The 17,580-nt window shown below is 39.3% G+C and overlaps 1 protein-coding gene across 3 annotated transcripts in view; it reads left to right on the forward strand.

The window, feature by feature from the left end:
- The window catches only part of FBXO8 (F-box protein 8), a 19,587-nt gene extending 12,420 nt beyond the window's left edge, over nucleotides 1-7,167 (forward strand). For all 3 annotated transcript variants that reach the window (XM_038135325.1, XM_038135323.1, XM_038135324.1), the window contains exons 5-6: nucleotides 662-858; nucleotides 1,581-7,167. In XM_038135325.1, coding sequence (XP_037991253.1) covers nucleotides 662-858; nucleotides 1,581-1,768 — 385 coding nt within the window. In that variant the 3' untranslated portion in view covers nucleotides 1,769-7,167. The remainder of the gene's footprint in view (nucleotides 1-661; nucleotides 859-1,580) is intronic.
- The last annotated feature ends 10,413 nt before the right edge of the window (nucleotides 7,168-17,580 follow it).

A 17,580-nucleotide genomic window follows, 5' to 3' on the forward strand; every position in this document is an offset into this window, starting at 1 on the left:
ACTGCCATATATCTTCCCTTCATAAACAGAGTATGATCAGACACTAAAAATAAAAACCACTTTTTTAAATGTTGAAACTCACAAGCAAGGTAAAAATCAGGTTAAACATAGGAAAGTATTCTTAGGTTCACTTCAAATTTGCTTCCAAATTTTTTTCTACTGTCTTTTGCACATCTGGTAATATAGGTGTGGTCTGAATCTTTTATATGTTTGTGTTCAGTGCAAAACACTTGAGAACATTGCATTCTGATGGACTTCCATGAGCAAATTTTGCCTAGTTGAAGCCTGGTTTTAACAAGACAATCCTGTAACAGCTTCTATTTAAGCATCAAAATGTGTGGCACTCATCAATCTATTCCCTTTACTGTATTTAATGGTTTTGTCACAGATTAAAGGAATCAAAGCCTCTATGTAGACCTTGATTGAATATATGTACAAACTTTGAGTTCTGATTCGTGTATGTTTTACGGTGTTTGGCTACAAATAGGCAAAGAACATGTGTTTATATTATCTTTGTGCTGTTAGTGATAATTTTGCCTTTTAGCAAAAAAAACCCTCATACTATTCTAAAGCTTTAATTTTTATTTTTAGCATCTACACATTTTCATATTCAAATAGTTAAAAGAAACTTTTCTAATCATATGGGTTTTTGTTCTGCCAGGAGAGATGTTTTGGATGACCTTGTGACGCTGCACAACTTCAGAAATCAGTTCTTGCCAAATGCACTGAGAGAGTTCTTCAGACACATTCACGCTCCTGAGGAGCGTGGGGAGTACCTTGAAACTCTCATAACAAAGTTCTCTCACAGATTCTGTGCTTGTAATCCAGATTTGATGAGAGAGCTTGGCCTTAGCCCTGGTAAGCACAAATGAGCAGTCGATCAGTCTTTGTACTTCTGGATGATGCTACTGTTTCTGATAGCTTTAAAATCAGCACCTAAACTTGTATATCTGAAAGTACAAAATGGTTCAGTTGAAAAAAAAAAACAAACAAAAAACGTACAGATGCTTTTTTTAGCTGATTAGTTGGGTTGATTTCCATGGTATCTTTCTTCCATTTTTGTGTGTACTTTGAGCTTTTTTCTTTTCTGAAGTTCCTCTTGTGGAATCTTACACACTTAACATTTTACCTTGTGGATAGTCTCACAGAAATGAAAGGGAATATTGGGCCACATTCAAGTTAACAAGCATTTCTAATTGGTTGGAGGAGGCGGTTTTCAGCAACTTATTGGAACTGCTTACATATTTAAAAGATAAGATTTTGCAGGATGTTGGCTTTAGTTTATACAAACTTGAAGAATCTGTTTAAATGAAGATGTATAAAGCCCTTAGTGGCTTTTGGATTATGTTGATACATTAAGAGATTTGTAAATTCTTATTTGGCAGTGGGCTGACATTGTTACTTTGAAAGTTGCTATATTAAATTTTATTTCTATGGATACCCTTCTGAGTAGTTGTATGTATATATATATGTAAAATTGTGAGCCTAGATGATAAAGACCATAAGGTTCTTAGGGAAAAATACTTTTAATGATCATAGTTCTTTTTTAAACTTTTTTTTATTTATTCTCTCTTGTCTAGATGCAGTTTATGTACTGTGTTACTCTTTGATTCTACTTTCGATTGATCTAACAAGCCCTCACGTGAAGAACAAAATGTCAAAGAGGGAATTCATCCGAAATACGCGACGAGCTGCACAGAATATTAGTGAAGATTTTGTAGGGCACCTTTATGACAACATCTACCTTATTGGCCACGTGGCTGCCTGAAAGCACAATTTGCTAGCACTTAAAATTTGTAATTTTCAAAAACTACATCAATTCAAGATATTAATTATTTTGTAGAGATGGGGGTTATTTTAGTGCTGGTCATTCTAACCTCTGTATGCAATCAAAGTTTGTGTGTGTAAGTGTGTGTATGTGTAAACTACCTTTTCTATCTATTTACTGTGGGAACAGAAGGATTTTTTTTCATAATTTTTTTTTAGTTTTGCACAAAACAATGCCATTAGTCTGACACAGCCATTTATGAATGTTAAACTGACATTTCAGTCTAAGCTGAAAAAGTGGTGAATTTGTGCATTAGATCTGCTTGAAACTTTAATAAGTTCATTCTTTTTAGAATACCATGTAATGTGTATATATTTAACTAAAGAGATTTATAATCATAATTATTTTATTGTAAAGTATTTTAACTAAAATTTCTCCTTTTATCTCTTAAATTAGTGTTTGACTTTTCGTTTGCATTTTTTTACAATGCTAACTACCTCAGATACTTAAGTTAGAGGAACATTGATCTGAATACTACAATAAAGTTTATTCTAGGACATGCTAGAACACTTGTAAAATATCTAAGCTGGTGTTTTATACTATATTTATTAACTTGAATTAGCATGTTGCCAATCTGCTATTCACTCAGTTTTAAAGATTACAGGCTCTATTTTAGATGAACCCTGATGCCATACAGGGTTAGCCAGGGGAAATGATGCGGTGTACAAAGTGGTTTATGTTGTTTACATACAACCTACTTTGCAGATACTGGTTTTTGGGAAGCAGGGCAACTACAATCACCTGTTCAGCACAGTAAGCAAGAAAAAATTTGAACAGGGAAAGTGGTAGGAGTGAGTAACGTGTTGCTGCTTTCAACTGGTTCCCTCAGTCTAGAAGTGTCAATGATGGAAATGCCTTGGCAAATGTATACCAGATGACTCGTTGCTAAAGCTGTTAAAAACTGACAGTGCAAGATTAGAGCAGTGACTGTGCAGGATTCAAGAGCTGTTTCAGAGTCAAATACTGAATTACTTTCCAAGTCGGTCATGTAGCTAGATTTTAAACAGCTCTAAATTTGTGTGAATACTTCAAAAATTACTTGGTCAGGTTGTGTCTTGACATTTTCTGAAGCATGGAGAATATTAGCAGTGGAACTGCATGTGCAGGAATTGACTGAGGATTTGCCTAGGTTTTGTTCAGACAGCTCTAGGAGCAGTTGACATAACATGTGGTTGAAGTAAGAGCTGCTCCTGATTATGTTTGTTTACATAATATTCAGCTATCAGTAGCATCTGGATACATCATGGTAACAAGTACATTTCTTTTTCCCTACCCTACCATGAGGTGATGTGGGAAGGTATTCTCAATCTAAAACAGAACTAATCTGAGTTTTTACATAGAAAACCTATTGCAGAGCCAAGAATTTAATTCAGGAGTGACCCCTCACAGCCATGCCCTTTGCCTATGCTACTGCTTTCTGTTTAGCACCTAGGGAGTGTTACCTTTGTTTTAGATGTGAGAAGGACAGTCCATACAAGGGCTATGTAAATGAAAAGAAGAAAAAGATGTTGCTATTACTATTTCAAGTGTTTATAGCTCTGCTCCACAAACCAAATTGCATGCAAAAAAATTACTTTTTTATTATATTACCTTTTATCAAGTGTAAATGCCATTGCATTTATGTAGCATACACAGCCAAAGCCAGGAACCAGCAGTATTGTGGCCATGTTCCAGACAGGTTTACAGTATCACCTGCCTTGCTCAGGATAACTATTCCTCACCCAGTGTTGTTTCATGTATTGCAGAAAGTCCAAGGATGCATTCTGCAGTGGTTAATTAATCTCAAACACAAATTGATAGTGTATGGTACAGTGGGGAGCTTTGTTTAAGGCACAGGTGTCTGCTCCTGTATTACAGAAAAAAAAAATTGAAAGCTTTAAATGTAATTTGTAAGACCAGTTATAAAGGACAAGTGTCTCTGGGCATTTTAAAGTAATCTGAAGTGGAGACAGCAGAATATAGTTTCCTAAGAAACACTCCTCTAGGGTTACACATTTTAAAAGAAGAATTCAGTGAATTTTGAAATTAGAATTTTTCTTGTTAAAAAATATATTCTTCTCAAACCACAAATGCAGAGCACGGTTTAATTCTCTTCTGACAAATGCTTAGGTTGACATTAGCGATACTGGTTTTGATTTTGCACTAGTAAGAGAGTATGAATTGTAAGTCTGCATTTCTCCTAATTTCCAGTTACCCTGATACAGTACAAAACCTTCAGACAGACAGAACATGTTTTTTTTCTGGAGTAGATGAGTACATCTATTAGCAAGGTCTAGAAAACTTCTAGGCCAGTGTAGCAGCCAAGAAGATAAATCAGAAACAGAATGATACAATTCAAGTTTCCATAAGACAAGGCTAGGGCAAAAGAAAACAAAACCCTAATGACATGCAGATAACAGCGTCTGATCTTCACAACAGGATTTTGAACAGTGTTAGAGGATTAGCACCCAATTCATGCTGTACATTATCTTACTGACTCAGAGAGGAGCAGAAAACAGCAAACCCAACACGCCAAGTGTGAATTCCCTCAGAGGAAATCATGAAGCAACTAATTAATACGGACATGTCTTCTGTCCTTTTTCCAGTTTGAGTCTAGCTTCAAAGTGGCTGAGAAGTAATTTTTTGCATTTAGACTTCATAGACTTTACATGAAGTTAAACAATTTTCTGTTGTAAAAGGGGAAAAAAAGTCTTAATCAGGTGTAATAGTACTCTTAAAAAGTGACAAAAAATGTCTTGGTTGTCCTCCAAAAACTCCTTTAAAAACAGTTTTGTGCAGTGTTTTCAATGCACTCATTGTCTCCACACACATTTTAAAATAATGATACTTCATTGATCCATGTGTCACTAAATGATGTGATGTGGAAACAGCTCCTTGATCAAGCACTTCAGAAGACTTAGGCAGAGGATCTCAAGCCAAATTACATGAGCATGATCGTGCTTATAACTGTGAAGTGTTTCCCAAGCTGTTGTGATTCCACCACTGCATGTCCTTTGAACTTTGGCCATGTGGTGTTGCCTTAACTCTTAACTGTATGCACTCTACACAGCACTGAAGGAAGAAGTGAGCATGCAGCCCATCCCTCTGCACTCACTGTTCTGTCCTAAAAGACACTAGAATTTTTCTGAATGGCCATTTCTGAAAGTTTGGTAACTTCAGTAAAGACAGATGTGACAGAAGAAAAACTTTTCTGTTTGTCTTGGGAAAATGAGTGTACCTGTGTCCATGTAAATTGTCACACAAATGCAGCTCATGTTTGCTTTTATATGAAGTCTGAGGCTCTGATAGCATTTGTTGAAGGAATATGGCATATATTAGATATTCACATAGCTTAGCTATAGACAGCATCTGATATTATCTGTTTTGTCAAACTCTCTTTCTGTCTAGGATACTTTCCATTCAAACTCTAAACACATTTATACAGCTTTGACTTTTTAAAATAAATCAGAGCTGCTGCAACCTACAGCAACCCGAACAATTCAAGTTAGAGACATGTTTGTCAAATTTAAAGCAAGTGAGAAATTTGCATTCAGGAAAATAATTCAATTTGTTCTCTTTAACCTTTCCCTTTCACCCCCAACACTGGAAAAAGAAAAAATGTAAACAGTTTCAAAATACAGCTTTAAGAAAATAAACTGACTAGCTGGGCAAATAAATGTTACTATTTCTTCTTCAGTATTCTGCAGTTTGTTAATGTTCTTAACATAAACAAGTTTATCAACAAGGAATTGCTCTTTTTCAAAGTGGTAATACTTTCGTTTTCCATCTAAGGATGTCATTGTGCAATCTGATACTGTTTATAGCTGTTTTTAGAAAACAGGTAATATTTTAAGTGCTTAAGCAAAATTGAGGTATACCTCCTTGATCATGTTAAAATGTCAAAATTATAATAAGTATTTGGGAAGTCAGATTTACTTGCCCTCTATTGAATTAGGATTTTTTTTTCCTTTTAAATTATTTCATGGGTGTATTAAAACTAATAAACATTGGGGCTGATGACTTGTTCTCTGCCATTGTAAAATCTCCCACTCTTAAGCTCAAAAGCACTATTAAAGTGGGCAAAGAACAGATTCTGTGTCTCACATCAGCATGTTATGGTTTCATTTTGCCTTGAAAGAGAAATACAAACTTTTATAATCTGCATTTAATAGTGATTTTAGTAAGATAAAATTTTATGTGATAATCTAATATTATTTATGAGATGTTTAAAGTTCAGACTTGCCATGTGTAATTAAATCATAATCAAATAGCTGGGAGTATTTACAGAAGTATGTCTGTAAAAAACCTAAGAGAGATCACATTGCTTCTTTATCACCTCAGTGTTTTTACTAATATTAATGTTAGTAAATTAAGTTTTCTTATTCATATAAATATGCTTAAAGAAAATATTTAAATTGAATACTTCCATTTCCTATGTGAAATTTACTTGCAAAAACAAACTTTCTGTACTTAAAATATTAGAAAAGCAAAAAAAACTTCAATTCATTGAAAGAAAAAAGAGGCTCTTAATTTTCAGTTGTGTGGTTCACTCATAGACCCTAACAGAGAAAGCAAGCAAAGAGCACTTTTCTGATTCTCAGCAATCAAAAAAAATGCATTTTTTAAGCCTAAGAATAGTGTATGTGTACCTAACAGAAATCAAGCGTGTTTTGTGAAAGCAATATGGTCAGGATGCCAGTTATTTTCAGAGAGAGTATTCATTTGTAAAAGTTAGCTTTCTTCTTGGCAGTGTTGGAGTGGAATGTTGGATTTAATTTAAAATGATTAATGAGATTTTGTCAGACTCCCTGCCTTTACCACCGCTGCAGTTTGTCAGCACAACAACCTGGGAAACCCGGACGCCACTCTGTCGCCCAAAACTGCTTTCCAGGAAAAAATAAACCCGAGTAACTAGTGCCAGGTACGTGTCGATGGTATTGTCTTTCAGCTGTTGAAAGTTTAACTCTAAGCTGGGACATTTACACATTCTGAGGAAGTGAACCTCATTTGTTATTTCAGCTCTGTTTTTGACAGTGGATACCAGTGTGAACTTAAATTTTTAGAGCAAGCATAGCCATTTTTTTAACCTTGTGGAAAATCCTATAATCCATGCAGAAGAGAAAGACTTTAAAAGGGAAAAATATGTATCAAAGCTTATTTAGCTACGTTTTTCTGGAGAAAGACCATCCATTCAATCTGAATACTGTATTCTGTTAGGAGGAGCTCATCCTTTGAGCACTGTGCATGCCAGTAGCTTGCTGAGTGGTGAGAAATGTTCTGTTGGACTTGAGACAGATGCATCAGTGTGTATGCCAAGAGCCAAAATCTGACAAGTTTTCAATACTTCTCATATATGACCATAACATAAGCAAATGAGTAACTCTTTTAAAATGTAAGGTTGGCATTGAAAATTATTTACAATTTGTCTTCTTTGCATTCCTTGTGGAAGTTTGTTCTGTTGGTCTACAGTTTGAGCATTGTGTTTTCTTACATGAAATACTCAGCAGGATTATTTCAATTTCAAAAGCAGCCTTCCCCTTCTGAGAAAACATGCCTTCCTGTGCTGTGTAAGTCCTCCTGCAGACACATAATGCTGTATCAAAATACTGACCTTGAATTCACTCCTATGGACCCCTTTATACACCAGTTCTATCCATTAACTCAGCAGACAAAAAATCCTGCAGGCTTCACAGAAATGTAGGTGGTGAGAAAGCATTTGTACTGCTCTGCTGCACGAGGCAGGACGTATTCCTTTGAGGGGCATGATGGCACATGTATTCTTTGCATTACTTTTATCTTAGCTGTTTTTCATATGTTAAAAAAAAATTCACAACTGCAGTTTCTCTGTCTTCATATCCAGAATTCAGGCTAATTGTCATAACTTCATGTAACACAACTGAACTAAAATGTATTTTATAACTGGAGAACTTCTTGAGTTTACTTGCTTTCTGCAGCATTAATCACCTACTGATTAATGACAAAACAAACAAGGAAATCCCAGAAGTTCTTTACAAGTGCTAAAGAAGTGCATCTCTCAGCGTGCTTCTTAGTAACAATCAAGATGCTGTATTTTTTCACATTAAATGTAACTTCTTGTTTCTATATTCCACTTAGGAATTTATGTCAATAAAAGTATTTATTACTGTTCCACACTGTCTGAAGTCTGACAGTACCATTTCTGATTTGTACTAGCAAAAGCTGATTTTTGGGGTTTTTTCCTCATGGAATAGCAGAAAAAAATTAAATACTCAACATGAGTAAATACTCATTCATCTATTACTGCAAAAATACAATAATAAATGCTTGAATCTTTTTTTCCATGTAAATAAGGTTTAGATATGTAATAAAATACAGAAGTCACATGATTAGTAATCAGCTTTTGTTAAATTCTTTTTCAACTTTTTAAAAGTAAAATATGATCTCCCTTTCTTGGGATTAAGTGTTCACAATATGTGTAGTGCTGCATAACATACGTTGAAAATCACACCACTTAAAGGGCTAATTTGAAGATCTAAAATGGAACATAGACATTATTCTGGCTCCCTATGTATGATCGATTTTATTTGAAATCATAATGACTCTGAAAACTATTGAAAATTAAATTAGTGATATTTAACAATATTAAGTTAAATTGTCAGTCATAAATCAAGATGTATAGCCTGAGTCTAAAGACTCAAATTAGTAGAACAAAAAAAAACCAAAGAAATTTTCTGTGATAAAACTTCATTAAAGCTAAAAGTTGTTGGTTTTAATATAGATCAAGACAGCAGTTTTGAAGAGGTAAGTTGGTGGTCTCTGTAAGAGGATAGCAGGTCCCAGACATATTCATACCTCATCCTCCCTCTTTCTTGCAGTAACATAACAGCTTTTCTGCCCTGCCCAATATATCTGTGCCCCTCCACAGCTGTCCGCAGGGAAACAGAGCAATCTTTCTTTGCAAACTATAATTCATCCCCACAAATTAGTAAATAGCATGTTAATCTTGTTATTTTTAAAATATAAAGTGTTCTCTGTAATGTCTTCACAGTGGTTAAATAACAGAAACGAGAAATTAGCAGTTAAGAGGTACTCCCAGTGAGCATCAGAATTTTCTAAGTACAGACAGTTCTATCATACAAAAGCAATAGAAAAGGAAGCCCATGTTGCAGTGTACAGTTTTATGTCAATAGCTTCAATCTATTCCAAAACCATCCGCTAATTAATTTCATGCTAATTAATGATCTTTAGTCTGTTTTAGAAGTTGTTCACCATGAATTTGAACTAAGAAGAATTTTATACAGAATATGAGATAATACTTGGAGAAGCTTATCTGCATTTTCCTTGCCACACACCTAACAAGTTACACCCTAGTAAAGTTGTTGCCCTGCCTCTGTCAAAAGCAAATTGGTAACTCAAGGGAGGAGGTTCAGGATATCATTGCATTGGAAGAAGTAAAGGTTTAAAAGTATCTTTAATGACTCACTTCCTAACAGAGCCATGGTCAACACGCCGGTAAGGTAATAGATGTCACTGTGTTACCAACTGAAACAAAGCAGTGCTCTCACATCTTCTTGGATAAAGTATTCTCAATAAAGAAGAGGAGCCAAAAGCAGGCTGAGACTTTGGAGGCTTCATGCTTACTACAAGTAGTGGTAGTAATACTGTTGCTTCATACAGGTAGTGCCAAAAAGCATTTAACTTCAGAGCAAAGAGAATCAGTCAAATTCAATGATCATGATGCAAAGGAGGTCTGTAAAATAAATAGCAGAGTCCCACCTGTACAGGTGCAGCAGTATATTGGTGTGAAGGAAAAGGTGTCTCAGTTTTAGTATGTAACTACATATATTAGATTATAACTATAATTTTCTCAAGCAGTGATTAAAGCATCCATTTGGCTTCACCCCCTTTGCAGCCAGGCCTCAGTACACAGGTGTCCCACATAATGGAGCACAGGAGAATTTGTGTGTTAGTGGGCTGATGAGTTAACCTGTCTGCTGTGGCAGGCGCATCTCACAAACAGCCTTTGGTGAATCAGTAACATTGTAAAACCTTCTGGAAAGACATTTGTCACTTGCCATATTACAAAGTGTAGATGGAATACTCAAAGGCAGAAGGAAGCCAGGTTATGGTGTGGGAAGGGGTGAGGTGTTGGTACTTTCAGTACATACGGTATATTTCTATCCCCTTTTCTTTCCTTTTCACTTTCTTCATTTCCAGATAAGATTGTTTATATTAGCCTTAACAATCATTTAACCCAGAATACAAAAAAAAACCACAACAAAACAAACTGAATCTTTGAGAGTAAAAAAATGTTTGATGTGAGCTTTCACAGTTTTTTCACAATATTAAAATAACATCAAAATTATTAAGTATTTACAGAGTCTTCAGATACTACTTTAATTTTTATATTTTATATGGTATTTTAACTGGAGATTGTCAGTTAATACATTTATCACTCATTGTGTCAGTCCTACACAACACAAATCGAGGCAAGTTTTGGTGAAAGGCCTCCGTAATATATCACTATGAAAAATAATATATTGGATCCACAGGAATAAAGCAGTAATTGAAGAAGCATTCATTTATATGGTGATAAGCATAATTTATTATATAAAAATGAAACTGCCTTTAAACAAGTGAGTGATCCCATCCATTTTAAACACAAGTCCTTAAAAGGGGAAGGTCTTAGATGTAAACCCAATCCCTGTTCTGCTGACAATACAAATCTTTAAACACATTAAGTTTTTGAGAAGGCAGCGACAAAATTTTGCAACTATTTATATCTTCAAAACCCAGTCAGCTTGGAAGGTCATCACCAAAACCCATTCTCCTGACATGAGTAGTTTTTGGCTTGGGCTCCTTATAGGATTTTTTTTGACACATAACCCCAGAGTGAAATGATCAAATATCAAGTTTATTCTTGATGTGAAAACAACAAATGCAGTAATTACAAAAAAGTAAAAATATTCCTGACAATAGCTGCATAGAGGCAATGTAGTCACAATATCTGTCCTGAGCAAAACCTACACTCTGGTCCTCAATTTTACAAGCTTGTTTGGCAGGTTTTACCAGCTGGGAAAAGCTCCTCTTGATGCTTTCTCCTAGAGCACAGCTTCTGCTCTCTGAGCATCATTGCCCAGGCTTTCCTCAAAGCTCACTAGGCAGAAGGAGCCACTGTTTTGGATCATAGCAGCATGAGAACACTCAGTTTCTGCAGTACCAACCAGTCCTCTATTTCAGTGGAACTCCTAATTTACACCAGCACAGAATATGTCCTCCTCTTGTAAGTCCAGAAACTTGATTATCTTTCTTCTATCTTGATGTGCAACCATTCTTTCTGCAATACTGGGATATTCAAACCTGTTGCACCCTTCATTTTATGGATTCCTTGTTCACACATGTCCTTCTGCAAGAAAAAGTCTCAGTGTCAGAGAGACAAACTCCATGCTGTGCAGAGTTCTTATTATCAAAAGATAATTTAAAAAACCAAAACAAAACAACAGTGCATTTGCAAGGACCTATCCCTAGATACAAAAATATGTTTCAAATTAAGACTAGAAATGACTGCAACATAAAGAATACTTTGCTGACTAGAAAATCTGGTAAACCCATGTCTTTTACAGATATATCTATTGCATTGTATTTTAAAGTGGTCAGGTTTCATGTTTTCAGCCACATATTCTTGAAATTGTCTCTCTGACTACAAGCATAATATTTTATGTTTTTTATAAATCTTTTACTTGCTTAGACACTTTTTTCTCTTTTCCAATGTTTCTCTTGCTGATATTAAAACATATAATGTAACATAACTTTCTAACAATACCTTCTACTTTTCCACTGTGATTTCCTGACTTGTCAGAATCTTTCTAGATACAGTTTCCCTGAGGCTTATAGAAAAAAAAAAAAAATTGTAACTGCTCCAAAATTGACAGGGTTTATACGTATATATTTATGCCTTGTATATATCCTAGGCTCCTGGTCTGCTTGCTTGCCGGCGTGATTCATTGACTGTGTCCTGAAAGTTGTTTATGAAAACCGGCAGGCCCCGCATTGGTACAGATCTGCAAACGCCCCAAGAAAACCCAGCGCCCGGTGATCTCGCCGTTGGCTCTATTCCTGCAGCCTCAGACAGGAGTACTGCCACGGCGCTGCTTATAACCAAAGCCGCCGGCGAGCTGCCCTTCCTCCTCCTCCTCCTCCTCGCCCTCCTCGCCCTCGGGCTGCAGCTGAGCCCCGGCAGCCGGAGGGGTTTGCACGCTCGCGGATGGCGGCAAAGCGGAGCGGCCCCCGGGGATTGCCAGGGCGACCCGGGAAAATTAATCAGCTTGTCCTTGCTTAGGCTCCGAGGAGGCGGGGGGATGGCGTGGGGGGGGAAGTGAGATGGGTTTTGTTTTTTCGTCTCCTGTTTCAGGAGGGTCCCCTGTTCCCCCAGAGCGACAAAGGGGTCGCTGCACAGCCGCGTCACCTGGAGCAAAATAAAATGAATACAAGTAAGTTGCCCGCGGGCTGAGAAGGCTTCGTCCAATGCTTTATTTATGTTAGAGCCCCGCCCCGCCCGTCTCCACCTGCCCGGCCCAGGGCCGGGAGGATCCCTGCCCTACCCCCCCTATCCGGGGGTCTTTTCCATGTGGATCCTATTATCATCATTTGCTCCTAGTATAAGGGGGATTAAGGCGATTAGAATGAAAATAATTAAATGATTTTTCAATTCACCCCTTCGTGCAGGGGAAAGAGAGGGAGAGAGAGAGAGAGAAGGGAATCTATCTGGAGAAACAGAGATAGGGGCTGTGATTCCCTTTTAGAAGGGGTAACTTTAAAAGGAACGGAAGGAAAGGGGGGAGCCCTCGCAACTGTCAAGTGTTTTCCAAACACCAGATTAATGCTGGCCAGACCTTTGCTGCAACGTGGCCCTACTGTTTTCAGATAGGTTTTCCAACCAGTAATTGTTAAATCTCAGCACCGAATAATGAAATCAAAATAAAAACAAAAACTTCTCGGACTCTTTGGGGCTTTGTTGTTATTTTGGAGGTAGGAAGGAGAAAAAAATCTTTTGGGGATGGAGTAGTTTATTTCTTTGATGGCTTTGTTGTTTTTGTTTTTTTTTTTTTCTGTTACAAGTGGAATTCCTCTATTTCATCATTTAGAATACAGCCATATTCCTGATTAAAGAATTTAAACATTTAAAAATAACTGACGACTTTTAATCTGATAAAGGGATAATCGTTTCGTCAGCTTATCTTCTTTTTCAGTGAAAATACTCTAATAAAACTGCTTATATCCATATGCACACAGCCACACTTTGTGTTCATTTAGGTATCTTTATAAATCCGTACCTCAGTATTTACTGTTTTCGTTTGCACGGATAAAATTTAGATATTAAACCCATGTCCAAGAAAAGGCAAAAATTCAAAGATAATTAGTTACAAGTGCCTTTGCTTTCCTCTCTTTCTCTCTTCCGCCCCCCCCCCCCCCCCCCCAAGGTAACCTAAACATTCCAGAGTATAACAAAATACAGTTGTCCACCTGGGGAAATTCGCGTGACATATTTTCAAAGACTAAAGGAGATCTTCCCGAGGACAGGGGAAGTTGCTCTGACTGTCGCGCCATCCGATGTTGCCAGCTGTGCCTCGGTGCTTGCCAGCCCTGCCGCGGGGCTGGCCGGGAGGCAGGACAGGGACTGCCGGCAGAGCTGCCTCGCCACGAAACCCGCCTCTGCCATTGCCCGGAGAGGCAAAGTCACTGCAACCAGTCTATTAACTTCAAATGGGCAGAGACGGCGACAGAGCGCATCCCTTCACAGCTTACAAGGAACTAAATTAAAATCTAAGCCCCCTGAAAGGAGCGCTGCTGCTGGAGGAGGAAGGCGAGCCGGAGATATGCAGAAAATGCGAAGTTTACAGCCCTAATGCCTCTGGTACCTGAAGGCACAGCGCCGGAGTGGGTAATTCCTTTCACTAATTACTTGACAACAAGCAGATGAAAAAGAAAATCTTGTAGGAAGGACTTCAGGATCTGCAAGAGAGAATAACATTCCTGTGCTCCTTGCATACCCGAAAATCCTAACATAAATATTGTGGATGCTCTGCTCTCACCGGCTTTAAACACGTCTGCCCACAGGCAACGCTGCGGTTTGGTTTTAAAGGTTCTTCTGCATCTGGAAAATTGCCCTGCGGGGTGCTGTTATTTCTAAAATAGTAGATCTTTTAGGGTAAAATTTAAGTATAGACGTTTCTTTGAATCAACGAGGAGGAGAAATCCCGCTTGTTGTCAAAAGTTAATTTTCAGCTATTAGAGAAGTTTGCAACTTCAAATATTTTTCTTTCCTCTATAAAGGTTGTTGGCTTCCTTTCATAGTTACTAAAAAATTTATCCGTGAGATCGAAGGCTGAAATCCGGCATTCATTTGGCACTAACTCCTTTAGTAAATACTTGTTCCTACCGCTTAGCGCCCTTTGCCCGCTGGGTCTCGCCGCCAGCCCGGCAGCGTAATTCCTACCCGCCGAAGCGGTCATTAATGCCAAACCTGCGGCTGCGAGGCGCTTCTCAGTTACCAATAAAACCTTTACTGCGACTCGCCTCGAAGCGTCTTTAGAGAGCGCGCTTGTAGGCGCCCGGTGCCTGAGCGCCGTTCTGCCTAATGCCTGCCTTCCTGATCGCATTACCGGCCGCTCCCCCGGTACTATTTATGGGCAATAAAAGCTCCCGCAGGCCCCGGCCGGGCCGGGCTCTCCTCCGGTCAGGACGCAGAGCAGGTGACCGAACTCGAGGTTTTTCTTTTTGCCGGCTTCAATGCCGAAGAGAAAATTCCTCAGCTTTCCTCCCTTTCATTTCTTCACGAAGTCACGCATGGAGCTTCGGAGGGGACGCGGAGTGCCCGCGGTGGCCGGCAGCAAAGGGACCGCGGGGCCGGGCAGAGCCGAGCAGAAGGAGGACGGGAGGCGTCCTGCTGCTCCCCCGCCGGCGGGGCGCGTCCCCCGCGGGACACACAACTGGCGAGGACCGGGCGGCGGCGCTCCCCGGGATGCCAATGGCCCCCTCCCCACTGCAGGTCCGTGCCGTTCAGGAAACGACGAGGAGGAAAAAAGAGAGAGAATGAAAAAAATATACTTCTTTTTTTTTTTTTTTTTATCACAAACACACGCACGCAGGAAAACTCCCACAACAAAACAAACCACCAGTCCAAACAAAAAGTTCCAAACAACAGAACCCCAACAGAGACCAAATCTCATTTACCTTTCGTGGCCGGGAAGGCTGCTATGGTCCTCCCTTCTGGCGGAATGGGGTCTCCTCAGAGATCCCCGTCTCGTCCGCTCCGTGTGTCCCCGAGAAGGACACGAAGCGCGCGTACCCGCGGCGGCCCCGCACACGCTCCCCGGGCTGGGGCTCGGCCCCGCAGCCCGGCCGGGCCCCCCGCCCCCGCCATATAAGGCGCTCCGGGAAAGCCCCGCAGGACCCAGCGGTGCCAAGCGCTGTCCCCGACACTTCGTGTCACCCAACCCCGCCTCAGCTCCTTAAACGCGGGGAAACCCTCCTTCTCCAGCCCTGGCGGGTTTGGTCTGTTTTCTGTTTTGGGGTTTTTTTGTTGGTGGCGCGTCTCTCCGCTGGGTGTAGGAGTCAGGCTGGATGGAGTCCTCCCTTACACGGACATTTGATTTAAATCTGCCTCCGGGAAAATGCAAAAAAATATCCTCATAGGGAGGAGGGGGGGGAAAAAATCAAAAGAACACCCAATCCCAAAGCTGACAGGAGCTACAGACACCAAATACGTGTAGGGACGGAAAAAAGAGTAAAAGTAAATAAATCTCGGTTACCTAATTGAAAAGCAGAAGCGAGCCCTTTGTGTACACAGGGCTTCAAGGAGAGGAAAGCCAGAGTACGGGAAAAGGGGGGGGAGCTCAGGGGCTCTCCTTGGTCCTGCCCGCGGGAGATTTCCCTTCGCCCGGCCGTCTCCCCCATCCAAAGACAGACAGACAGAAAGAGGAAAAAAATGTTTGGAGAAGCCCAGTAACTGGGGCGAAAGGCTGAGCGGCGCGGAGACCTGTCCCGCTGCGGGAAGGGAGTCAGACTTGGCCGCGCCGCTGGGGAGGAGCGGGAGCGGGAGCGGGACGCTCCTGCAGCGCCAGGGGCAAACGGGCAACGAAACCGGGAAAGTGCAAACAAACCTGGTGAAAAGATACCGCACTTTTGGAGTTTTTCTTTTTAAATGAGCTGCCTTGGCTTCTCTGTGTAAAAGACAAAGGATCAAACAGGGGCTCCAAAACCAGTTATATTTAATTATTTGTGGACAAAGCTGAAACTTTGTCAAGCCAACCTAATATGATAATTGACTGAAAAAAAAAACTCAAGATTTTTTAGTGTCTCAGGTTCAACCACAAATTTTCTCCCTGCGTTTATAATCAATGCCAAATTATTCCCCAAATGTACAGGATAATGAATATGATCTAACCCTTTCCTTAGAAGAATTGTTTGAAGAATTTAGCTTTTTAACTTGAGGGAGTGCATAATACCAAAGGATGCTCTGGACACATGCTTTTATGTAAACACATGCAAATCAATCTTATTCCTTCAGTTAATCCCTCTTTCACCCACAGTAATAACAACTGTGATTAACAGCTCCAATTTTCTATCTCTTAGTGATCTCCATATAAAAATATACTGACGATCTGCAGTTTGCAGTTTTCAGTTCACATGCAGAGCAACTCTGCAGAGCAACATTTCTTTTCTTGAACGTGACCTTTCAGGTGCCACTCTCCCTGGTATCAAGGGGAGCCTTTCCCCACCAGTCCCAAATTTGTTTGCAAGAATTCAGCCTCTTCTCAAGTCAGCCTCTTCCTGGACACTGCTTCCAGCATCATTTCCATAAAAAACATCAGGCTGGTAACTCCAAAGACAGTAAAACCTGTTCCATTAATCTGTTTCAGTCAAGAAAAAAAAGCAGTCTGTTAAAGGATCCTGAAACTAAATGTACACATATGCATATTTCTAGCAAATATCAGTACTTTTTCCGATACCTCCATTGTGCATTGTGGATGCAGTTGGAAGTGTCTTTCACAACTGGTGTGGAATATTCTTGATGTGCAGGTGCATATCTGGGTTGAAAAGGGCCTGTTTAGTGTTACCAGTGCCATCTAGCACTACACTGCTAATCAGATGTTGCAACTGCAGAAAAGCAATGGCCTCTTAGCTTACTCTAGGCCATTGTCTGAAAAAATTCTTCAGAAAAATAACTATCACCTTTGCCTACTGTCATAATTTCCCATCATCCTAATTTTCCAGCTACCAGAAATAGCCTTTTGAAAATGCAGTTTTCACGTAGAAATACAAAGCTGATAAGATAATAATTTAAGAAGGTAACTTAGTATTAAAATAGATGTCCCCCCTCTCATGAGATCTGGAATCAAAAATATTTAGGATGACTGCTTAAAAAAATTTATAATGTTCTTATTTCCACTTTTAAAATTAAATCATGGATTTAATTTTTAGTGAATTTATAAGTTTTGTTATGGAAATGTTATCAGAACTATTTGATGCACAGACAGCTATAGCCTATAAGAGATCCCATTGGTGACTTCCAGTCCTCCTCAGGGAGCACAGCAGCAGCTTTTCAGTAGTTAGCAACATTAATCAGTACTCTACATCCTACAGTTTAAAGCAGTGAATAGGTAAGGTAAACACATATAAATCCTCATGTCTTAGAGAGAATTCTTGCATTAGTCTGTCATATGAAAGGGCAAGAAAAAGAAGGGGAAGAAAGTGAAGAAGGCGAGGCTCTATTGTCAATATGAAAAGTTTCC

Source organism: Motacilla alba, chromosome 4 (genome assembly GCF_015832195.1).
Source record: "Motacilla alba alba isolate MOTALB_02 chromosome 4, Motacilla_alba_V1.0_pri, whole genome shotgun sequence".
NCBI lineage: Eukaryota > Metazoa > Chordata > Aves > Passeriformes > Motacillidae > Motacilla > Motacilla alba.